The sequence below is a fragment of the Anopheles coluzzii genome, chromosome X, assembly GCF_943734685.1.
Source record: "Anopheles coluzzii chromosome X, AcolN3, whole genome shotgun sequence".
NCBI classification, from domain to species: domain Eukaryota; kingdom Metazoa; phylum Arthropoda; class Insecta; order Diptera; family Culicidae; genus Anopheles; species Anopheles coluzzii.
Genome location: NC_064669.1, coordinates 18602766 through 18629407, shown reverse-complemented (window position 1 = coordinate 18629407; position 26642 = coordinate 18602766). Strand labels below are relative to the sequence as shown.

The window sequence follows — 26642 nt, the reverse complement described above, 5'->3', positions numbered from 1 at the left end:
CACTGTCCAAAATTGGTGCCTTTGAGATAAAAATAGGTAAGTTAGAGTTAAAATTTAGCGGCAACGACTGTAATGGTGAATGTTACACAACAAGAAGGTTACAGAAAACTCTAGATCTTTACATAATTCTAGCTTTCCATCTTATATAGCTAGTTCTGCTATACAACTACAACATACATTTATGATGACGGCCACATTTCAAATCATTTTCTAAGAGTTACCTTAATTTAAAATATTATGTTGAGTAAAGTCTATTTTAATCAATTATGTTATATAAACATATTCACAGGCGAGTCTCAAGATAAACATATGTACAGGCGAGTCTCAAGATAAACCCCCTCGAGTTACGAAGATTTTGGTTCGGACGATTTTGGTTGAAAGCTGTCATTTACAAGAAATCGGTTTATTTTAATTATTTTATTACTGATAACTGCTGCATACACATTTACCAAAATTCCCCAACTACTCAATCTTAAATATTAGTATCGTGTAAACGACTTATCGAGTGAAAATTAATACATTACAGGGTTGTCAAAGTCAGTTTTGATTGTAAACGTTCTTATTTACTGCGTGAAAGTTGTTAACCCACTTCAATCTGATAGTTAGTTTCCATCAGCATAATTTTTATTTCCTCAGCATGATTTTCATCTTGAGATAAAATCTTGCAGTATTGAGTTTAACAGTTTTTGTGATGTGTTGAAAATCATGTGTAAAAACTGAAATTTCATTTTGAAGCAAATACACCATTCTTGAAAAACATCTTGGAGGTGGTGGATAATTATGTGCACATTCGAAAGAGACTTCGAAAATCCTGTATCGAACATTGTTTTAAATAAAATATACGATATCATAGATTTCAACTTCGGTTGTAAACTTTATATTCAATTTACGACATTTTCGACTTACGCCTTCCCAAATGCAGTCTTATCGTATGCTGATGGAAATGAAACATCAGATTAATGTGGATTAACATCTTTCACGCGGTGAATAAGAACGTTTACAATCGAAACTGACTCGGAAAACCCTGTAATGTATTAATTTTCACCCTTATTACAAGGTTAATCCGTTCCAATGACTCACTCGTTATGCAAAAAACTCGTTATGCGGGAGGCTCTTTTTCATACAGTTTGAATGAAAAGTGAAATAACTGGCTCCAGGTCAAAAAAATTGCGGGTATATAGGGATTATATGCATCACAGTCATACAGAACATCTCAAAGTGGTAACAATAATCCATTGATCAATTCTTAGTATCGAAATTTTCGCCTTCATGAGCAAGGAGATCAGGAATGCATGCAAGAACACACTCATCAAGGTGTATTGACACTTATGAAAAACACGCATATTTGGGAGGTTCCCTCAAATCCACGTCCTACACACTTCCACGGCCGACGCCGAAGAGAGCCGCCAATATTATCAAATAAGAAGGAAAGAAATGGAGCAATCAAACTGAAGAAACTACCTCACTTACTCCACCTGTTGATAAGCGCAGCAAAACTCTCAGCTCCGCTATCTGATCTGAAAAGAGTTAAATGGACGCCCGCTCGGCATTTTCGATTTTTGTATGACTTCGTGAGTTTTAGACTGGCAGTGGGTGTTAATGTGTCATCTTCCTTACACTTTTCATCCACACTTATACCTGCCTCTTGTGCAAATAGCTTGATATTTAATGATTCTTAGTATTTTTTATAGAGACTTTGAGCCAATTGGCCTCCTTTGCCTTTTAATAAATTCTTAATATTGAATCTCCCAAAATGAAATTGTTCGTTATGCAAGATTTTACTACTTAAGCGGAGTATTCGTAAAGCATTTCGATTTGTTCGTTATGCAAAAAAATCATTATAAGGGGTACTCGTTATGAGGGGTTTCACTGTATATACATATATATGTATATATACTTAAAGCAATACGGCCTTTGCAGACCGTTCCTACGGAATGAAAAATGTATATATTATGAGTTACATATGCATGTACATTTAATTGCAAATACGGTGACGGCCTTATAATTAGAAACCTCTTCAGGCCGTATCAATCGACTGCTGTTACTTATTTCATTTCGATTTGTACTTACTTTCCTGGCATGCTGTGGAACCATCCAAAACGGTATCATGTTTCCACTCTGTGCTTCCTTGGCAACTAATCCATCCGAAACCGTTGACCGTCAGATGTAGATCGACGTCCTGACGTTTGCAGGGATCGCCTTCGCTAGCCCCTTTTCCTTCCGTCTATTGGCCCTGGCTTCTGCCAGGACGTATGCAACACGCGTCAATTAAAAGTCGGATTGGTGGTCACTAGGGAAACGGGAAGCCACAGAAGAAATCACGATGTTTATCAATGTAACGAAAGCGAAAACGCACACATATACAGCAAAAAAAAACAAGCAAACTCATACACTAACACACACACACACACACACACACACACACACAATGACACACAAAAACAGGCAAAATTGCGTGTGCAGAACAATCGTCCAGCAATCAAATGGGCAAACAATCACGGGCACCCGACGCGCTCACTAATGACAGATGCTGTTGCTGACGTGACATGGTGACATTTAATTGCTGCCGATGGTTTCCTTTCCACCGTTCCTGAAAATGTGGGACCCTCGGGCAGCAGCAGGGCACAGACCACTATTGACATTTGGAGGAGGCGGATGTTCGGATGCGCTCCACTTTTGTCCGGATTTTCGTCCTTCCGAACATTTCCTTTTCGACCTTTTGTCCATTCCCTCTTGTTAGTGACGCTCCCACCCACATGCAAGAATTCTGGTGTCTCCCGATTTCGGGGAAAGGGGCCCGATGATGATGTTGTCCACGGTTTGATGAATAGTAGTAATTACCTATTGGTGATCCGGTGGCACAACCGGCGGTGCTAGAAATCAATCAACCTGTGCTGCTGAAGCTGGATTTACAGGTGGATTACCTTGCCAACATTCGGGCGCAATCAGGTTGGCAGCTTTCCAGACTGGATAGCAGGTAGCACCAGCGGCAGGGGTTAAGCGAGATAAAACATGGCGCTCCATTGACACGCCATCACTTTAAAGCTGCTTCATCTGTACCTAATGTTATAAGCGGGCGGCGTCAAACCCGAGGGCGCAAACACTGGAAGCGTCCGGCGAACACTTAAAGCGACTTATCGTGAAGGGTTTCCGTCGCAGGACGCTGGAAAACAATGTCCAATGTTTATGATGATTATGTCGCTACCGTTAGCGGTGCTGCTAAACCAACGTGTCGCGTAGCGACTGGGCGCGCACTCATCACGCTACACGCTGCTCGGTTTTATGTGCCCTGTTATTTCGGTTTTACGACCGGCCGGATGTGTGTGTGTTTTTTTTTTGTGCCACGTTCACTTTCGGTTACATTTGTCTAATGTAACGAACGAACAATCGAACCGTTGCCCTGGAACATAGGCCAAGATTATTGGGCAATCATTTCGCAATAGTTGTGTTCCGAAATCGAAAGACAATCACATTACGCGCATCAAGCAGAACGCCCTGGCAGTGCGCCTACATATGGGCAAACGCTCGTTCCAGCCTCTTGATGGAAAGGTAAACGTCTAAACCGAACCGTCTGAGCGATGCGTTAGTTACACTTCAAGCCCGAGGCACGTTCGCCACGTTCATTTGCAAAAATTACCAATTAAAACGAATCTCCAATCCATCGTTAGAGGGTTCGTTAGAGGGCACGGGTGTGCCGCAGAAGTCGTTAAGGTTAACGCGCTGGAGTACCTGTCACCGTACCACCGTGCTATGGCGTGTACAGGGTGCGGCACAATGCACTGCTCCTTGCAGGGAATTGAATCTACCGCAGCAAATTCTTTTCCTTTCCAAACGCACACACCAACACACAACCACACACACACACATACTAACGATATAAGTGTGGCCGATGAGACGAGAAGCCCTGTTTCCCACTTGACGTCCACAGAATGAAGTGCACTTTAGGCATGGTCGGTCATTAGTTGACGACTCGACGGAATGTCTTCAGGTCGACCCTGGTGCTTCCTTGAAGCGGTCTGAAAAAAAACACACACACTCACACAAACACACAGAAAAAAAAGACGAATCCTGAACGACAGGCACAGCGGTGCACCGGTTAGGTTGGGCTATTTCATTCATAGCGAATAGCGCTGGCTCCCGTACTCACATCGTTTTCACTTTTGTCACGACATTCTCGGACACCGCCACCAGCCTTCGGCCCTTCCCAAGCACCTTTAAGCCGGAGCAGGCCATCCATGATGATGAGTTACCACACGAATCCACGAGACCTGTCACTTTAAGTGGACTATAAATCAGCGCCATCTACACCGCCGGTGCACCCCCGTACCCATCACGCGGCTGACTTTGTGCGCGCTTGTCAAGTACACGATGGTTCGCAGAGTTTATGCCATCAATCACGAGTGGTAGAATGAAAAAAAAACAGAAGCACAAACACACACACATACACATGAAACAAAGCTATGGTGCACAGCAGCTCCATGCAGCAGCCTATACCACAGAGGCCACCTACATCATTGGTACCAGGTACCAGGCTGACAAGTGCTCCACTGCGCGTCTTGCAAATATGCGCACGGTAGAGGTTGCTTTTTTTATAGGTTGGAGCGTCGTGGTCCTTTTCGACGACGCAGAGCGACGAGTTGTAGCACTTCAATGTCCATGAATGTGTCTTGTTTTGTTGTTGTTGTTGTTGTTGTTGCTGATGCAAAAAGATACGGTTTTCTTTCGGCTGCAGAGTGTCCACCAATTGAATAGAATTTACTGCAGAGCTTTTACTGCCGCCTGTAAAAGTAAATGAGAGCTCATTGAACTGCCTGCCCGCAGCCAAAATACCGGTCAGGTATTTTTCAGGTATTTGAAGACTGCCGCGCACGAGTCGACCCGAGCGTGTCATTTGATTGCTCCAACTTTTATTTATTTTTAAGCAGAGCTTTTGAAGCTGATTGACCTCGGACCTGGCCGACGAAAACTTGAGTGTCTTTTTTTCCCTTTACTACGATAGGGGGACTAAGCCCCTATCTTGATGCTAACATCTTTGCCTGGGTAGCTATTCACAATGCACAATGAGTGGCGGTTACCGTCACAAATGTCAAAAAAGTTTACTTTATTTAGGCATTCAAAGCATCGGTATCTTAGCGCTAAAGCGACAGTTTTTGAAAAAAAAAAATGTGCATCCCTTTAGCCGCTCATCAGGTTCGTACAGTGGGCGTTTTTCAAACGATGTCGTTTAAAGAATTAAATTGAGATACATTTCTGATTTTGAAAAAAAAAAACGATACTTTCGGCTCTACAAACCACTCACTGTGCGCTACAAACACACAGCAACGGAAACAACAGCAAAAAAGGCTAATCGTGCCCTTTTACGATTGACCTGTCCAGGACCGGCGGGCCGAGGGGTTGCTCCAATCGACCTTCGATTGGATTGCCTTATCTTTGCGGCATACCGCGCAGACCGTGCTCGTCGTCGCCCTTCCAATCAATGCGAGTGCGCCTCCTTGGGGCCAGCGGAAGCGGCGGAAACGGCCGAGCACCGGAAAGGGATACCCTAATGATCGATGATCTTCGTAATAGAATTGATTTCTCGATTGATCTTTTCAACTTTTCCTCCCTCGCCTGGTCGCCTCTTGCCGGAACAGCGCTTGCGATGGAACAGCGAGACAGTGAAAGGAAAACTCCCGGAACGCCTTTCGCATTCGTCGTTAGCAGCTGGAAAAGGGCGTAACGATGTCTCGGCATCGATGGCTGAGGTGGACCACCGAGCCAACTCAGCGATGGGCTGTGTGTGGGTGTTTTTTTTATGCGCTTCAAATCCACAATGGAACGTCTAAGCGATAACGGAAAAAATGAGCTGAAAGCAAAAAAGGAAAAGCCACAAACCCGGCGAATCACTTAAAATATGCGAAAATATTTATACCGTAGCGCTTTTTTTGTGAGAAACGCACCAACCAGCCCCAAAATACGAAATTCCAAGAGGACAAAAAATGAAACCATTGATACAGGAAAATGATTAGAAACCCTTTTTAACGCCCCATTTTCAACGATATTGGCCTTGCTAGTCCATGATGACACTCGCATAAACGTCTCAACTTAAGGGAAAGCAGGGAAAAATCTATCTAAATCTAAACATCCAAACAAATTGAACATCTCTCCCGGTTCAATTTCGTCCTCGCAGTGTCCGATTGGCACCCAAGAAGACGAAGAAAAAGCAGAACCAAGAGAGCAACAACGAAAAAAAGAAAAAAAAAACATGGACACCGACGCCTCGATGGGACCTTTCTTTCGGGTGGGACAATCTTAAATAAAATACCATCCCGTGCACGTTTCTCTGTTCATTCTCGTCCACCTTACCTTGATTCCGTTCCTTTCCGCTCGTGCTCGTGAAACGCACCAATGAACTATCCTATCGGGGACGCTAGGTCGGGTAAGTGATAAAGAAGAACTGGCACCGCTCACCCTCACGCTCGATGTGGCAAGAATGAACAGTGGGTCGTAAACGTCCGTCGACCGAACGGAGTATCTTGTGGTGATGTGTTTGTGTTTGTACACGTTTGGTAGAGTCTGTTTCAGTGTCATGCAGAGGGCGCCACTGCAAAGTGGGTTAGTGAAATCTTTAATCAATAGAAACCCGTTAGAATCAAAAGTTTATGGGAAGATAGTTTTAAAGCAGTCAAAGAAATTGTGTAACTTAATGGAACTAATCAGAACGAGAATGCTAGCACATCTTCAACCTTTATTTACTTACACTTGCCGTCTTGTGTATCAATACAGCTGGATTTTATTGTTAGCTGTAGGAAAAAATGCATTTACGCATATATTGCCTACTTTTAGGCGGACGCTATCAACGAAACGCCACAAGTTATGCCACAAATAAATTCGCCTCAGCGAAACAACACACACAATCATTAAACCGAAAAGGAGGCGAATGAGGCCAATCGGCTGAAAGTCTCTATAAAAAATAAACCGAATATGTACATCATAAACATCATGTACTAACATTGTAAAGCCATTATTGAATAATTCAGTTTTATTCCAAATGTCCTCACGAATGCCCATCGTGCACGCGGGTTATCAAAAAAGGCAGAAAAGTAGAAAAAGTAAGCGGAAAAAAGGAACTAACTAACCTCCTTCGAGCCATAAACCTTTTCGGGGCAGAGCACAGTTTGCCACCGAATCCCAGGGGGAAATTGTGTGGACCCTTGCAAACCCACGCGCACACACAGACATACACGGGTACACCCACTTTGATGAACCGGATTCGGCAAAGCAGTGTTGATGAAACTTTTCACCCACCGGGGAGCGCATTGTAAGCTGAAAAGATGCATAAATTTTGACTACGAATTAACAGTGGCAATATAACTTTTCGTAGAGATAAAAATGTGTTGAGAACAGCACAAAACCTCCAGCACCGACCGGTCAGTCCGGTCGCAGGATGAGGGCGAAGAAATTCCATCGATTGTGTAATCTACTGCCACGAGGTGAGGGGATAGTAATGGAAGGCGTACTTTTTGCCGAGTAAAACTTTCCAAACTTGCAACTTTGTAACGTGCTCCTGCAAGCGCAAAACATTTCGATTCCACATGATTTTTTTTCTTCTTTTTGTTAGAGACCTTGAGCCAACAAAAGCGAAATCCCAGCAGTTACGATAAATGCTGCAAACACTCAAATGTACCCTTTATGACAGAGGAATAATACCCAGCCCTCCATTGCGTCTCAAATGCTCAACCACACGTTTCGATTATTGTGAGATGCTGCTTAAGTGAAATAGAACCCAGTGAAATAGAAAGAGAGGGCGGAGAAAAAGTGGCTGAGGTCCGTATCGCTCGACCGGTTTCTTCAAACACTCTCAAATAAGCACGTTTTCCGCTTACACAGTGTTATGTTCGCTTGCTGTTTTTTTTTTTTTTTGCCCATTACTTTTTGGGCTGGAGGTACGTTGCGGTTTCGGCTTGCTCAAACATTCTTCTCCTTCGCTTGCGCTAGAATCGTGTCCATGGAGGAGGAAGGAACGAAAAAAACAGAAAGTAAGCCACACCACAGCGCAGCACGGCGGTACGAAAGTCATGCGGCCGATACTGCCTGGTGGCCACATCCATAATTCAAAATTATTACCTGTCGCAAACATTATAGCCCGCGCTTCTCACTCCGGCCGGTCGTAACCGCTTGCTTGATGGCTGATCTGCCTGTCGCGAATCCTTCCAACCGGTCGGGCAGGATCGCGAGCGGGCGACAGGAAGAGAGATAGCTCTGTTCGGTTGATGTATCATCAATGGGAGCCTCCTATAGTTCCATTAAAGGTACATCGCCTCCTCACCTTGTACAGCGCTGGGACGGTTCAGCTGTTAGCTTCACCGGATTGTATTTTTAAAACAGAATTGAAAAAACGCACTTTTGTCGCCGTGAATTGCATAACTTCGAGCAACGTAGCAATGCAAAAATATTGAAAACCAAAGTTTATTTTATTTTAGATGTAGGAAGAACTATCTTTGAGCATTTTCCCCACAATATTTTACAAAAAAATCTTAATACTTGTCTTAATGTAAGCAATCATATCATGCTAAGAATATTTTATTATTTTTGTAAAAAAAAACTAGTTTAAAAGCTTGAAAATGTTCTATTGCCAACCATGTTCTATTGCAAATTCTAAGAAAATTCAAATGAGGTTATTTTAATGTGTATGTAAGCTATTTAATTATTAACACTTTAACATTTATTCCAAATGCGACCAATCTTTTTATGGTAAAATAAGTAACGTTTCACCAAATCACCTTGCGGTATGCATTTTTACGCGGCAACATATTTCTGTATGCTTGTTATTTAGTTTATGCGACCTTTTTATAAAAGGTCCATGTCAACCGGGACACACAGCAGGAAGCTCACATGTGCCTACACGGTCGATTTTCCTAATATTTTTGTTTATTTTTTTTAAGCTTCACTGGTTTATGAGATCAGAAAAACGAGGGTGAGAAAGCAGCGTCGACAGCAACAAAAAAGTCGCTATAAATAATCCGATAAAGTACGCATAACCTTAGAGGGCCGGGAAGGACGAAACACCGACCGTGCATTAGCGACACGGTTGGCCCAGGTGCTAGGGTGATGGCCCAACATTTTTAATTTACATTAGTCGCTGTGATGTACGACGGTGCGAACGTGGTAGTTAGTTGACAATCGGGGAAGGGAGAGAGAGGTCGGCTCATTTCCGGGCGATGACTGAACGGTGTGACGGCGGTATCGCTATCAGCTAACGATCCAACCGCCCAACGCACCATTACGGCATCATCGGACCGCCAAACACCACGGCAGCTGGTAGGCGCGCAAACTCCCTCGCATCAAGAAAAGCAGTCTTTTGTGGTTCATTTGTCACCGCTAGGAGGGGCAAACATTCTCGCGGCTCGAGCTTTCCCCCACGAGCTAGAAAATAGGAGGGAAAAAATGTCAATACAGGCTCAATCAAGCCGTCCATCATCAAGAGCCTTAAGCTTCGCTCGCTCGCTGATGATTTCCAACGGCACGCGGGTTTCCGTTTTCGCATTTTTATAGCCCCAGTGATGTAATTTATTGTAGCCAGGGCGCTCTATAATGCTTTTGGTGCGGCTCGGATGGGAAATGTTTTAAAGCCCAGCCCTGCCAGACCATGCTGCATCCCGTGCCAGACAGTCGAATGTTCGATGACCGGACGCAGCCCACCGTCACTAATGAAGTCGCACGAAATCGCAGCTCGCAAAATGGAATAAACATTTTATGCAAATCCTTTTTAGAGAGTTCATAATGGGGCGCAAGTGGGAGCAGGCGGATGAAAAGTTTTCCAACACGTTGATACTATGATGGAATTGCACTAACAGAACGTAGTGGGAACGTTGACTTCAGAGAGAATGCTGTTATTTATTTCTGAGCAAAAAAAAACCCTCAAAAAAATCAAATTGCGACTGACGTTCGGTGAGTTTGTTTACGATCTGATTTTATGCGGCTGTGCAAATTTCATCAGTATTTGCGGGGAATATTGCATTAGTTCAAATTCAATTAGGCTTGCCATCATTTCAAACGACCTTTTATTCAGATTACGCAAACATAACAAAAATAAAACACACTTAAAATCTATAGTTTGTTAATCCAGTTGCATACAGACAGGCGTTCAGAATCGATGAAGCTTGATTTGCCCCTAAATGTTCAACTCGCATTACAAAAACAAACGCAAATAACAGCCATCAACGCCATACAGCAATGTATATCACGTGACAAAATCACCGTTTGAAGCGGAAAATGGATAAAGTTTGCACAAAAGTGGACCGCAAAACTACCATCGGAATAGATTGCAAGCGTTTAGACACGCACGTACACCGACAAAGTCAATCCTTCCCTAGGGGAAAATATAACCGGTTTCCAATGAGTTTGCGTGTCCACGCATGTGGCAAAAGCATTCTTTCGAATCACTTCCATTCCCAAAAAACGGCACCACACGATGAACTACAACATACGACGTCTTTGTAGAACGCAAACACGGGTGTGGAAATTTAAATTTGCAGCAATCAATTTACGATGGCCGTACTATTTTGCTCTTCAAGATCCCACAGCCAGCGAGCTCGAGAAAATAGCATCGAGCACCCAACCCCATCGGCATCCACCGCATCATTACTTAATCAATCAACGGTTAATGGGAGAGATGAGCCGGTTGTTCTTCAACTATCAGTAGATATATTTTACCGGATCGAGAATTGGGTGAAGTATTTATTACAAACACACACATACACATCGGCACACACATACGCATCGGCATACACATCTTGGCGAGTGCCGCCATGACAGGTACAGCAATCTGGTGCTATATCGTATCCGAAAAACCTGCCGGTATGAAAGCAAGCGCTTTATTTCGTGGCTTTGATTTATCTAAGCCAACCCACACTAGCCGCCTCCTGAAGAAATCTGATCTGACAGAGCACGTCAAGCACACGAGACCGGCTTGGCGAGTCCTGGAGGTAGGGTGAGGCGAAAACGCAATTATTATTGCTCCATGCTCGACCGCCACGGTATGGCGCTACAGAGAGCCTCATTGGATACCCTCCCAAACGAGGGCAGACTAGAAAACTGCCAAGGGGAATCACATAGCCCGGCAGCCATTGTACGGACCTGCCACCGTCGACGTGTGCAGGAATTGGAGCGTGTGCTTCGGGGTTTCTTAAGAACGATAGCTCACATTCCCTTAATAACCAAGCCAGAGTGTTGGTGTAGATCGGCACGAAGAGCCACCAGACACGGCCACCATGATGCGGGTCATATCGCGCCAAGGCTACACGAGACCCAAAGTCATGGCCCATTAATAATTGTGCACAAGACAATGAGCGATGGATGGAGGAGGGATTGGGTGTGATTTTGTCATAAAGCAACCTGCCCGGCGGCGAAAAGTTACTGCTCTAGCGGTGTTATCGCGAGTGCGCGCGTTCTCGAACAGAGGGCCCTCTGTGCGTTTTAGCCCGGTTTTATTGATATTGATTGTCCGTAGCTGTTGATTGGAGCTGTCTTGCGGTGCGATTCATCACCGCGTAGAGGAGAAGCTAATTTATCAAGCAACATTGACGAACGGAATACTTCCTGCGGGTGAGCGGTATATCCGAATGCCCTGTGGTAGGATACTAGGAATTATGGAAGAGTATTTTTTTTGTGCGTGAAGACTTTCAGCAAACTTCCTTCGCTGGTCCAGCGGACACACGTGTTGGTAATTACGCAAAACAAATAAGCTGTTCCGGTGAGTCAGTGTATGGTAGAGATACTTCTCGCTTACAGCAAATATGTTAGTCGGCCATGAAGACGACACTGGGTTGGACAGCGCCGAGAGACATTCATTCAATAATGATGCTTGTGATGATGTTCTGTCCTGCTTAACACGCTCATCAACAACACCATTTTGATGGCCTTTCGAAGCATCTGTGTTTCTGTGCTTGTTACGCCAATAAAAAATGCTGCTTTTAGGAGGTAGGAGGCTGGGAGGATCCATGCGAAAAGTTTTAACAGAAGCTCACTGTGCAGCAGAATTTATCAAAATAACAAAAAAAAACAATAAATTACAGGCTTGGCAGGGCTTAGAGGACTCCGTTACTCCACAACTATCAGAAGGCAACCGAAAAAAGCTTCCCACCCTGTTAGAGAGGCACCAGCTGAGCAAACTGGGAATGGCCAGAAAACAAAGACAAAAAAAACTGCGTGGGTCATAAATCATCATATCGTAACGGTTTCGGCTTCGAGGCGCACACTGCTGCCGAATGCGTAATTGCCAATCAAGGCGTGGAATGATTGCTTTCGGCAGGCGAGCGAATAAAAATGTATCATTCATCTAAATTAGAGTTTTCTGTTTCTCCCTCGAGACCTCTGCTCGCTCTCATTTCCGGACCAGGTCGGGCTTGGGGAGGTTTCCAAAATTTGATACCGATCATCTTCCGCCAGACGCCCAATCAAAGATATCAAAAGTTGGACTTTTCTTGCATGCGATAAAGTATTCCAAAAAAAAAGCCCCTCGATGAGGGCATCATTGTAGCCTACCACAGGAGTTAGATCGGAAGTTTGTACGGTCACACGAGGCCAGTGTCTGCTCCGATGGGCCACCGAAGGGTAAAGCATAAATAATGCAATAAAACGATTAATTAATTTTGCACGACAACGAGCAGAACAGGCTTGTGCCCTACCGTACACGGAAAGATGAGAGAAGATGGACTACACACTTAGCCACTAAATGGATCTTGAGAACTGGAGGTACGTAAACTGGCGCAAATTCTCTAGGAGCTCTCATCCCACCCAGGCGTGGAAGGATTGCGCTACCTTCGGAAACATCAAACGAAAGAGGTTCAGGCTTCTTCAACCAACTCCTCCGACGCAACGTAGCCGGAAGAGAAGAAGCGCCCCTGCCGGCTACTGAGAGACCAATTTAGCTGCTTACAAAGTGCTCCCCGCGCTCCAGCGCTCAGAAGTGGCAGAATAATTTATCAGCCCGCTTTGCACCGACGCTCCTCTCCAACTGCAGAAAGAAACGTCAAGCGCGCCCGCTGCTGGCGTAAGTAAGTGTAATAAATACCCTATTTCCCGATAGCGTCCCCAACATACCTCCGTCTTCTTCGGAGACTGAGGCTGTATGATTAAATGCCTGGACTACGTCAACACACGACCACTAGGCAGCAGCACCTAATTAACGTTATTGGGCACGGCTTCGTGCACGCTCTACTGCGTAGTTTTTTTTTGTCTAATATTTTCCGAATAGCCGAACTGCCAGAAGTTTCGATATTACAAAAGCTATCGGTGCTGTTTGATTCGGGTTCCTACCGTAATCCTTTAATCTTGCCAGCCAGAAAGGGAATAAAGGCTCACTATCGGACAAACCGATTACTTGGGTACCGAAATCATAAAGAATACCTTCGCATTGATAATACCTTCGACACAATTTTCCAACCTTAGCGTACGCACCTTGAGGTTGTGGTTGGCGTCACCAGGCAGTCGCTTCTGTTCCATTACGCAAAGGTCCGTATACGACGGCTAGTGGGTTCACCGGGAACTGGCTGATTTTAGCAGGTTTTCGTCATATCGGTAAGCAGTAAGAAGGGTTCACACTGGCACACAAAACCCCAAGCCTGCTTTGATCAGAGCCTTCAGAATGCGCTCCTCTGTAGGCATTCTTCGCGATACCGGCAAGAGTAATTGTTGTTGTTGAGCTCCGAATGTTACTCCCAAAAATTTAAATTTTCCCAATCCAAAACGGATGGCAAGCTTCGCAAGCGAAGGACTGTTCACGGTTCAGTGACCAAACCCCTCTGAGACACCGGAAACTCTCCGGGTATGCGCTGCCGGAAAACGCTACGTATTAGTTCCACTAGATTAACTAACCTGCCTGCCGTTCCTGGGGCGAAACTGTGGCGTTTTTTCATTACTTCTGGTGCCAAGACGGTTTATCTTTGAAAAAAAAACAACAACAAACAGCCAACTCTGTGTTAAGTGCTAGCAGAACTGTTGTTCGAAAGCTTTCAAAAGATCTGTTTCGTTTTTTTGCTGACATCTCTTAGCGTAAATTAGTTCACTCCGTCCGTTTTAGAGCAGGGCGCATAGAGTTCTAAACTTAATAAACAACTTTTACTGTGAAGCGAGACTAAAACATTACAATTTACACGATCTTTTGAGCTGTTCGAAATAAGCAACAACTTTTCCCAACACCGTAACACTGCGTGTGTCAGCAGTCCAGGTACACGTTAATGTTTAAAGTTAGCTTCCCGGGCCTCTTTGCTGTTTTTCTTATTTTAGTTCTTGCTTGCTTTGGGACACTCTTGACTCGATTGTCGATAAACTTTTGATCAGCAGGAGCAGCATACGCCAATGCGCGAGAATCGCTTGGTGCCCCATTTGTTTCTAGTTGTGTGCTGATGAATTAATAACAACCTTTTACGCTCGATTCCGGTATCGTGGACTTTAGGTAAGCCTAAAGTTATGCAATTTTCATTACAAAATCAACTTATTACGGGGAGAAACGTTTCAGACTTTGCCAGCAGGGTTTTTAGGGCTATATAGTGTACGAAAGGATTGCGCTGTTCATAAAGCCACATGATGCACAGGAAATGTTGAAATGTTGTTGAAAAGACATGTACCCGGAAGCGGCTTAGAAACGCGCTGGGCCCGAAAACAATAGCTACCATCACACTTTCTTGCAAACACCATTTGGAGGTATCGGAGAAGGGAAAACGCAAACAAGTAAACGACAAAAGACAAATACTACCACCGACTTTTTGTAGCATCGCTATCTTTGGCTTGGCAAGACATCTTGCCATACTTGTGTGCCAATGTGTAAATAAACGACAGCCAGCAGCGAGAAAGTATTCTCCAGTGATTCATAATTCAATTTTTACATTACTTCCCGTACTTCGCACCACACTGCTCACACCTAAGGGAGGAAGTCAGTATGACAGTGGCGCTAACAAGGGGAAAAAGAAAACATTTGCTAACCTGCAGTAGAGTTAATATTTTGCGCGAACGTTTGTTTGTTTGCTTTTTGTTGCTTTGTTGAACACTTGAGATTTATTTCCATCCCGCCGTCAAGGGCACATTGCTCGCGAGTGTGGCGCACTCCTCGCGGTAGGCAGTTTATTTTCCCCGGTTCTGCTTGCCTTTTGCTTCCATCCGCGAAAAGATAGAAGGGAAAGGTCAAAACAAAGGCAAAATTTGTCAAAGATGTACACATTGCCCCCTACGCGAGTGTGCTAATGGTTCCCAAACTTGAACCTTAGAAAACCAACCAACGAGATTTGTACAATCTTCAGAATGTGGCTTACATCAAATTTTCACATAAAGATCGTTACTAAAACGCGTTTGTAAACTAACCGTTAGAAAGTTCACTTTCGAGGTCTCATACCTTTAATCATTGAAGTAGAAATGCTACGCATGCGAAAATCCACGCAATGTTTCCCGATGGCAAGGTTACTTATCCGCGAATGTGTCTCGGACAGAAGCTCGAATATCTCCCTATACCTTGTCATATCATGTTCATATCATATCTCCCTATAGTCGTGCCATGTTCCTTCGTCTAAAGATTTGACAAAGTATGTCAACCTGTTCCAGAGATCGTGAAATACACCCTGTATACACGCTGTGCAATACTAGGATGTACCTGGCTAGCAATTTATAAACAGTTAAAACATCCCCTAAAGTAAAGACAGCAAACTGATGAAGCTGGATGATGGTGATGAAGATATACGACCACCAGTTCCTAGTCTGACGAGTTTCCGAGGAATTCCATCCGCGTGGAAGCTTTTCCGCGGCCTCAGCGAAAAGAAAAAGTCATTCCATTACTCGTAATTAACTGCCATACGGCTTCAAAAGACAATGCAAGCAACAGCACAAGATCACAGGCGTCCCCCGAGCTACGACCCCTCGGGTTACGACGATTCGCAGATACGACGATTTTGATTTTGACAGTGAAAAGTTGTCAGTGACAAGAAATTGTTTTATTTTTTGAATTTCTGTGCTGATAACCGTAACCCACACATTTTCAAAGATTCTATAACTACCCGATCTTCAATATTTGCATCGTGCAAACGACTTTTGCTGTAAAATTAATACATTATCAAACATTGTTGCAAATAAAAATCACAATAGCATAGATTTCGTCTTTTCAACTTCGGTTATAAACTTAACATTGAAAGATATTCGACATACGACTTTTTCGACTTACGCCTTGCTTTGGGACATTTTTTCGGTCCCAAATACAGTCGTATCTCTGTCGTATCATACTTGTTCTAACTATTCGGGGGCAAAAGAATTAATAACTAACCAAAACCCAGAAAAAAATATCCGACCTTTTAAAACATTACTCCAAAATTGCTCCAAATATATGTACGTGTGTATGTATTTTCACAATCTGTTACTAGTGTTTGTAACATGCGAGTACCGCAGTTCTTGTGTCCTCCGCACATATAGGCAAACCCCTTTTCTCTCTAAACAAAAAAGGATAGAATGGTTTGACCTGTTTTACTTGCTTGTCCAAGGACCCGGAACGCCATGCCAACCATGTCCAACGGGTGTTCCGAAATTCCCGGTACCTCCGTGTACCCAGGCTCTGCACGAATCAACGACGCATCTCTACACCACCCGTTTGAGGTTATACACAAGCGGGCAAGAGAAGTTATGGTGCGAGAGGTTTTGCGGCTTCCCAAAAACTTGTACTCCGGCAACCGAGTGGCTTTCTGGTATCGGTTCTCGGTTGTGGAAGCGAAAATTATGCTCCTCCCACACTCTGCACTCCACTCCCAGCTCATCTGTTCGGTTGTCCTACGGAGTACGAGCGCCGCGGGAGCTGGGAGCAAGCGCCGAGGCCAAGTGCGAACCGTTCGTGTCTAGAGAACCGTCGTTTATTGTTCATTTAATTTATTGAGTTACAAGTACGGTTGGAAAATGCCTGCCCGCAGCATCCAAGCCGGCAACTGAGACTGACGCCAACAGCAAAGACAACGAGATGTGAACAGGCAGCGTGTGCGTCCCTATGAAACGAGCGAACGAGCGTGTGCGAGACAGAGCGGGAGCGATCCGCGCGAGGACGTGACTTTTCGGTGCACGGAACAAAAGATTCAACCGCAAAGCTGGAGCAATGGAGCGCTAACAACGTGCTCGCTCCTGCGCTCTCACTCACACATTCGTTCGCTCGAAATTGAAGGATACTTTGCGAGCCGGGTTGGTGCTCTTTCCACATCCGGCGAGGGGGAAAGTAAGGGAAAATTTTATGCCAAAATATGCATAAATCATACCGTCGTATCTTCCGCCGGTCGCTTTCCACTTTGAGTATCACGAAGCTGGATTTCATCCGCTTTCATAGGCATTTTTTCCTTGTTTGACTGCTGCTATCGGAGCTGATCTCCTCAACGCTAGCACCGGTGGGGATTTGGCATGACACTTTATACGGCGTACGCTATCCGATGATGCGGGACTATCAGCATCCCAGCCGTTTGTTTGAGCCGCCTCTTTACACAATCCAGTTTACATATTATGCTTTTCCTCCCTATCACAGTGCCAACAGATTCAATCTTCAATATTTACATGCAAAGAGACTTATAAAACAAAAAACACACACATACACACAAACATACACAGAGCTGAGGCATTACACATATACAGTGCGTGTGAGTGCCGTTGATTCCGCTGAATTAGACAAATAAGCCCAATAAATGAACATAATTTCAGAGGGAGTTCCCTTTCTCTCATTCATACAACCAGTTGCGGTTGACATTCAGTAAAGTACTTTTTGGTGCTTTTCGGTTTGCGGAAACTCGTTCGCCACAAAAAACGTCACTCGTCGGCTCTGACAGCTAGTAGCTGTCAGTTACACGTCAAATCACGCCGATTTTATAACTTCAAGTGATGCAGTTCCTTTTTTTTTGTTATTATTGTTTTCGGACACGCACTTACGCAATCTCTGTTGCTGTTACCGCTCGCCAGTAAACCCGGAAGTTTTCTGCATGATTTTGTTGCGAGAGGACACGGTAATCAAATCATTTCAATTATACCGAACGAGCCATTTTGATGGCTCATCCGTAAAATCAAAGCTCGTGTTTGCTCGTCTCCGTGGGTGTACACCGACGCTGCTTGGTCGCTGCCGTTGACAGTGAGGCTCGGGCTTTTTAATACGTTTACGGTAGGATTTTATTAGATCATGTTTTACTCCCCGCAGCCAAAAACCGACCCAAAAGCGAAGGTGAGATGCGAGTGCGGTAAATACTGCGGACATTGGAAATAGCTATCATTACTTTGTTCTCCCCCTTTTTTTATTCTCAGTCCAACCTACAAATTCTACCAACACACACACATACACTTTTGTGGTTCGCTTTAGCTGTCGCTTGGTCCTTTTTTGCGTTGCTATTGTTATCAACTTTGTGTGTTTGCAACCACGGTAGCATTCGAGCTCTGGTGCCCGCACCTGTGTGCGACCAGCAGCCAGAATGCGTAAGCTTCAATCCCGCTCCACGGCAAACCATTGACCCAGCCAATTGGATCGTGGCGGAGCGGTGAACCCAACCGAACCACTAATCTCCTTTGTCCGGTCACCGTAAAAACCAGACCAGAGCTGTCAGCACGCGAATCTCGAGCCGACCACGGCGGTGGTACCATGCCGCCAAGACAGCTAATTTGGCTCCCTTTTTTTTGTTCTAGCGTAATGCGAATACATTTCATGTCCCAATCCCTTTTCGATAATCGAAAACTATGGCGGGTACGGTTCCATCCTGCACCGGAGGATACAGATTTCATTTCGTTCCCCCTCCTACTCGTTCTTCCCGCCCACCCAAAATATAAAAGGTTGGATAACCTAAAGAGCTCCACCGGAAATACGTCAACCGAGTGGTCAACAACTACTAAGCCTAGAGCCGCACCAGCCACTCCCGGCTGAAAAAGAGTTGAAGTGGATACGATTTCGTACGTTTTCGCTAAGGAAACATTTCGGCAAATGGGAAGTGGAAAATAATATCAAATCCCATTTCCATTCCTATTACTTTGTTTTGTGCCGTGGACACAAATGGAGAGCTTTCGTCTTGACCTCCCCCCCCCTCCCCCACCTTCCCCGCCCCAACACAAAAAATGGCAAATTGGTAGGCGTGCTCGGAGGTTCAAGAAACGGGCAAACCCTCATCCCCCCTCCTCTCCTTCATCTCCTTCTCGCCTACAGTAAACATCATATGTATCGTTTGTTTGGGACCACCATTTTCAATCGTACAACCGAGCTGAAGAAAGCTCAGTTCAATTGTTCGCAGCCCCGCAGTCGCAAAAAAGGTTAGGCACGCTGCTTCATTTTTTTTTTTTTCATCCGCTGGCTGCCTGATTTTGCTCACTATCTAATTCATGTTTATTGTTTCGGGTTGCCCGGGAGCGAGAAAATATCCACGGCAGCCCAGAAGTGCCCAACCTCCCTTCCCACCAGAGAGATAGCACACGAGCACGGGGAGGCCCGTCCCCGGCGCCTGATTCGGGTATCAAATTTTATTGTGAATGGTATGACAGTAAAACGAAAACCAAAACCGCTGTTTCTGCTACCGTGTGGTACCGAACACTGGGTGTATGCGGGTGCTTCTAGGTTTTTTTTAAACCACATTGCGTTTTGCTATCCTCTTTTCATTGCTGCTTTTGCAACAGCAAAGCAAAACAAACACAACCAAGATTGGAATGTCTGAAAGGAACAGTGAAGTGGTATGGAAGTGAGAGGAGGAAGGTGATGTGATCCCTTTTGAAGCACACTTCAAGAACAGAAGTGAAGAGAATTCTGCTTTGTTTCTTCTTTAAATTGTACTTGTCGTATTATGATTATGTTGTATCCAGTGCCCGAGGACGAAAGAATTGTCAAGTCATGTGGACTCCGACACGTGTATTGCAGAAATGTTTGGTAATTATTGCATTTTTATTTTGTTTCGACACGACAAAGAGGCCAATTCAACAAGCCCTGCAAATCTGTCCGGACGTTTGTGTGATGTTGATTGCATACTTTCAGGCGATTTGCGTGACAAAGCAGTCTCTCGTGGGCTTTCGTGCTAAAACGTAATACAATCAGATTGCACTAATATCGTAGGATTTCTAGTATACCAGTAGTGTAAGTGTGCCAATTATGGCAATAATATGTCATCATTATACCGAGTTTACTACTGTAAAAATAAGTATTGGTTAAAATTTCAATTGTATACATGTTTTCTTGAAGCCTGAAATATGTAGAACACGAGACTATTTTTTTTTTATTTTGACTCAGTTTTTATCATCGAAATCGTCGAATTTTTTAATCTCAAGGTACCAATTATGGTTATGGCTCCTAGCACTTCACTGTACTTCTAACTATTGTGGTTGTAAGCCAAAACTCGTGCATATTTGCACCAAAAATCATTTTGTGACATTATTTCAACTCAAATCAAGTAATAATAAGTTTACTTCAGGTAAATAAGTATATAAACACTATTAATTTCGTAAATTTCATAGTTTGCAATATCGTTGTTCTAACACTGGCTGTGTAACTAGCCATGCTCAATTAATCACACAATGTATACGGATAATCCTTCTAAAAAAATCATTCTTATTCTACTAATAACACAAATCTTGATCACTGTTCTGACACGCTTCATATCATCTAACAATTCTTCATATCACCTGGAAACTATACGCCAGCTACTGTTTTGTGGTATCATGGCAAATCATGGTGGTCTGTTTGAATTGGTTTAAATGAAGTTTCGTAGCCAATGTCCAACTACCTTGAAGATGCTTCTAGCCGAGACTTGCCCTAACTAACGACCAGGGAAGAACAAGTGTGCGCTTGACAAAAGGGCCATACGAAAGGAGTTCGCTTTTTTTCGTATGAAAGTTTTGTTGCGTTATGTTGATGAAACTGAATCCCTTTTTAAACATTTAACACGTAACCAATATTTAACTCATTTATGAACGCTTTCTTCTTCTTCTTTGGCACAACAACTGTTTTGGTCAAGGCCTGGCCTGTACCCACTAGTGAAGTGAGCTTGGCTTTCAGTGACTTATTGTTACTATAGCAGGATAGTCAGTCCTACGTATGGGGGCACGGTCTATTCGGGGCTTGAACCCATGATGGGCATGTTGTTAAGTCGTACGAGTTGATGACTGTACCACCAGACCGGCCCAACTTTTAACGCTTTAGATTGTGAAAATAACAACGAGAAACCCGATTTGTTCACTTGTAAAATTTGCACTATGGCCAAAATGGCAATACACTGCGTTTCATAATGATAGCCTCACCTTCTTCTTCTTTGGCTCAACAATCGATGTCGGTCAAGGCCTGCCTGTACCCACTTGTGGGCTTGGCTTTCAGTGACTAATTGATTCCCCCCCATAGCAGGATAGTCAGTCCTACGTATGGCGGCGCGGTCTATTTGGGGATTGAACCCATGACGAGCATGTTGTTAAGTCGTACGAGTTGACGACTGTACTACGAGACCGGCTCAAGTTTTGTTAATTTAAGGCAATTAAAAATTATCGGATAATTTTGAAAAAAAATCACACGTTTTCAAATGCGTTTAAACAAGCTGCTGCATGAAAAAAAAAACCCACAAACATGTTGGAAATATTCTTGATAATTAAAAAAGCTTGAAAACAAGGCGTTTTAAAATGAAAGCCTCACTTCGGTATTTAATTGAGAACTAACGGTTTTTCAAAACCTAGTAATCCGTTGATTATCTATTACGGTTGATATCCTGAAAAATCCGTTTCGGCATACTTTCGGCAAGTTTTAAAAGGAACTGAAAGCACGTGCTCAATGAGAAGATATGCGCACCAAACCACCCTCTGACTACTAGCTTTTTGTCAAACCATTTTCTCAACCCAAGCAATGTGTCACGATCGGGCAAGATGCCTTCCAAACGCTTGTCATCAGCGGATGAATCGGCGACACCCTGACATCACGGTTCTGGCAGTTCCGCCGATGTTAAAACAACAACCCTTCACCCGTGTTAGATTCGAAACCTGTACAATCAGTAGTGGGTGGTTCTGTGGGGGGGGGGGGAGGAAACAGCGGCCATAAGGAACCACCACCCTCTGACATCTAAAGTACAACCAGCCCATCTTTTGCCTTCTATTTTTCGATAAGCCATTTTGGCCCCGTTTTGGTAGCGGCTGGTCTTGGTGCCTCGCATGAACAGAAAAGGTTCACCAGGCACTTCTAATCGCTACTTCCAGATGCTGTACGGTCTCCTACTGTTCCCTTTCTTCATATACTTTTCAAACTTACATGCCCCAGACGTTCTCGATGGGATTTAGATCAGAAGAAACGATAGGCCAAGTCAAAGTATTGATTTGCATTCCTTCCAGGCGATCCTCTGTATTCTTGCTGACATGTACGGAAGCGTAATATAGTTGTAATATCAACTGGATGTTGTTGTATATGTTCACGTGAGGTTTCAAATAATTGCCTAGGATATGGGTGTACTTATCACCGCCCATCCGTGTTGGAACAATCGGCAAATCGTACTTCTCATGACTGCTAAATGAACCTCATATTTGCGTCAAATTGCGTCTTGAACAAGAGCGTGCATGTCGCAAATTTCGCCAGTAGTGAGCCTGTAGCAAATTCTAATCTGACATTTTATCAGGAGATTGCTCGAGTGTCCGCCACACTATTGTTTTGCTTTTATTTAATTCTAGTTCTCGTTTGATTCTCAGACATCCTTTTGTTGTGTTCGAAGCTGCTCTAATTATTCTTCGTTTATCTCTCACGGATAGTATGAACGCCCCGATGACTTCCTTTGGCTATAAGCACTTGGATAATTGAGATAATTGTTAATAACAATCGCAGTTCTTTGAACAAGTACACCGAGATCGCAATTAGATTTGCCAAGTGTATGGTAAGCATCAATTTGGTCTATTTCGCGTTCCGAGAGCTGTTTTCCTCGTACTATTCTTAAACTGGATGACAAATTTAATGTAAGCAAATTCCAATAGATGCCATTTTAATTGTGTATGCTCTTGGTTTCATGCAAGATAGTTCTATTATAAAAAAAAAGTGAGACTATCATTTTGAAAAGCCTCCATTTAATGTTTCTTTTTATTATCAAGAATATTTCCAACATTGGGGCCCTTTCCGTTTTAGGTTCGTAGGCTGAAATTTCATCCTGTCAGTTGTTTGCTTTGTATAGCAGTTTTCGAGCAGCTATCTAAAATATACAGGTGGGCTTATCCCAAGGTGTATGAATTTAGAAGGCTGATTCATATCGTTTCCGTTTCTGAATGAAGATTTTAAGAGTATTTTGTGTATTCGTCAAGCCTCCAGTAAGCTTGTTTGAACAAAAGTTTTCAACGATCCTGTCAAAAAGTGATATCAAAATTTGGTTATAAAAACATGCTATGAGACCACCTGGACACTTAATTACACTTGATACACTTTGATTCTGGAATCCATCACCAGACCTGTTGAATGCACCTTGGGATAAATGAAAACATCACCTTGTTTTGCCATTTTTCGAGCAGGTACTTGAATCTAATTCTAGCTTTGAGACTAGAATAATCTAGACTGAAAATTGCAGGCTAGTTTTATGTATGGTTTTGTATGGAGTGTTTACATGATTTCAGCATCCAACTGTCAAACTCCATACAAAGCACTGACTAGAATCGTGAAGGGCCCCACTTTTGTAAAAAAAAATCTAAGCAAAACTTTGTTCAAACGCATTTGACAACGTGTATTTTTTCAAAATTTCCCGATATTTTATTATTGTCTTAAATCAACAAAAACACGGTGCGACTATCATTATTAATGGCAGTGTAGTAAAAATCATGAATGGTATATTGCGATAATTGGTTCATCAGTGCTGTAAAATGTCATGGACATCACGTGGCCAGCGTAAGCAAAGTTATAATTTTGGTTAAATGCTTGAAAATCTCTAATATTATACAGCGCTACTCTAAGCCAAATGGTAAAACATGCCAAATAACTTTAAATTGATGATATTTTACAAACGGAAGTGGCTAGCACGGAACTAACAAAGCACAAATATTTTAAAATGTTTATATTTTATTTAAAACATTCGAGGGTTTGGAACGCCAATTAACTGTTTCAGAGAAAAAAAAAAGCTCGTTATAGTCATAATGGATGATATAACCACAATTAGTACACTTACTCTGCCTACCATCATTGTTTGCAACTTATCATAATATCATATCTGCAAAAATGGAAAAAGAAAATGATCACAATTTTTATTACCGATTTCAAGCATTTACCATTTAAAAAACAGAACACACGACCAAATGGATTAATTCCGGTTTACTTTTGCCTATACAGGCCCGATGTGTCGCAAATGATACCAGATTTGGAATTTTTCAACCCAATTTTGTTGGATTGTTTTAACAGCGTCATAACTGTTTATAAAGTTACATGATTTATAGTGTTTTCTTTACGATAATAAATCATCATCATCGCCCCTCGTCCCCCTACCCCCCCCCCCCCCCCCCAACCACCGTATATCTTACAGAATTTTTACAGAACGCTACGAAATGTTCACATTTTACACAAAGAAAGGCAAATAACTTTCTTTACATATAATATTACATGCGGAATATGAAAACTATTCAAGTTACTTCATTGAATTATCCATGATATGAACGTGCGATGAAGATCGAAGCAAAACGGAGAACAAAAAAGCTGATTGACACTCTGAGAAATCACTGAATAGGTTTAACAATTCTGACAAATCACTAGCAATGATCCGAATATACTCATGCCGTTTTTCTTCAGTGCACATCAGCAGAACTTCATCAGCTGAAACTCGCCCATGCTAACCAACCAAAATTTTTTTCTTGCTCTTCTTAATTGCCTCTTTTCCAGGAGTGGAACGACATGAACGTCAGATGGAACTCGTCCGAGTATGGCGGGGTGCGCGATTTGCGGATACCACCACATCGTCTCTGGAAACCGGACGTCCTAATGTACAACAGGTACGAGGGGAAGCTTCTCATTTCAATCTAGTTAATCGTCTAGTGTTATGTAAGCTAGCGATAAAGGAATATCAGGAGGGCAACGCTCGATTAAAAGCGTTAAAAGAAAGGCACAAACACCATACCATCAAAGTACGACCCAAGTCATCGCTGAGCGTCGTATCCGAACGCGTCGCTTCAACAATTTAATTTCTATTGTTTGCGCTGTTCCTGTTGATCCTCCCGGCACTGATTCGATTTGCTGATTATAGCACCTTGTACATGGCAAAGAAAAACACCAAAAACAAACTTGCAGCACACGCTACAAAAAGAACGCGTTACTCTACTGGACGACAGCCATCATCCCGTCACCCGGGATCCCCTCCATTAAGTGGTTTGTGGCAGGCGTATGGATACACGAGCGCGCGAAACAGGCTGTTGTAAGCGATAGGGAGCAAACAGTTCATCTTGCTGTTGTAATTAAATTTCCTGTCTTTTGCACCAGCGTCCAAACATTACGGACGGTACCTGAGCACCGACCTGGCGGGAGCACATCCTTGATTGAGGGTGGCGTGGTGTACATTGCACCAGGAAATTGCCGATTTCCGACAGAAACTACCCAGTGTCCCCCTCGGTTTGGATTGCTTTGGATTTGCCACCGGGGTGGGAAAGTGAATTGTTTTATTTATTTTTTTCCTTTTTTACCGCATCGCTGGTGATCGCTGCTTGTAATCTCTTACGCTCTTCGCACAGTTAGAAGTCGTGAAACGTGGAATAAACTTGTAAAACTAACGTACAATATTCCCGCGGTGATACGGAGTAGTACAGACAGTGGGACAAAAAACAGACACGCACAAAACGCTCCACTTGTGCAAAGTGTGTTTGCCATTGGTGATTGCACTGTATACACTCAGAAACTCCCTCTCCATCCCTGCCACCTGTATACCGCCCTCTTCACATCCTCAAGCAGCAGCCACAACACATCAGACGCTTGACAGTAGAATTTAATTCCGAAACTCAAGCTCATTTCCATAATCTCCTTCAGGACTCCCGCGAGTAAATTGTGCTCGAGTGGGGCGCACCAGCCCGATCCAAGGTGATATTGTTTTTCCGCACTACACTAATCTTTCACCCAAAGGCGTCCTATAGCACCCCGGCTAAACCCGGCGCTTTGCCAAGCAGTGTGAGCGCACTTCATCCTACCAAGCAACCTATCGTACCGAGCGTTTGGTCCTTCGAACCGGATATTTTTTGTAGTGCACACGCGGAAGAATGCTCAACACTGCTCCTCGATCCACGATCCCTCCAATTGGTGTGTGTGTGTGTGTGTGTGTGTGTGTGTGTGTGTGTGTGTGTGTGTGTGTGTGTGTGTGTGTGTGTGTGTGTATGTGAAAATGGTTGCGAATGTGTGTTACAACTGGCCACAGTTCTTCGTGGAAGAATTTCATTACCATTTCGCGTCCGTACCGTCATGCCGGCAAAACGACAGCCCGAACGGCCATATCGACAACAAAATATCGCCCGGTGGCAATAAAATTCCATTGAGTGGGACCCCAAAGTTTACCTCGGGGGTAGTCAGAAAATGGAGGTTAGGCTGGAAGTAGAGGGTAGTGAAAACACAAAGAATGTTTGCCTAACCCCTACCCCGCACACTGGACGGAAGTCGCGTGCAATCGCGTATTCGGCATAATGGTAATTACGTCTTAAGTGAAGCGTAAGTGAGTTTCATTTACATT

The 26642-nt window shown here is 43.6% G+C and overlaps 1 protein-coding gene across 3 annotated transcripts in view; it reads left to right on the top strand.

Moving 5' to 3' along the window:
* LOC120947777 (neuronal acetylcholine receptor subunit alpha-7-like) overlaps positions 1–26642 on the top strand; it is a 91305-nt gene that overhangs the window by 45524 nt on the left and 19139 nt on the right. For all 3 annotated transcript variants that reach the window (XM_040363489.2, XM_049608533.1, XM_049608530.1), the window contains one exon: positions 24818–24927. In XM_040363489.2, coding sequence (XP_040219423.2) covers positions 24818–24927 — 110 coding nt within the window. The remainder of the gene's footprint in view (positions 1–24817; positions 24928–26642) is intronic.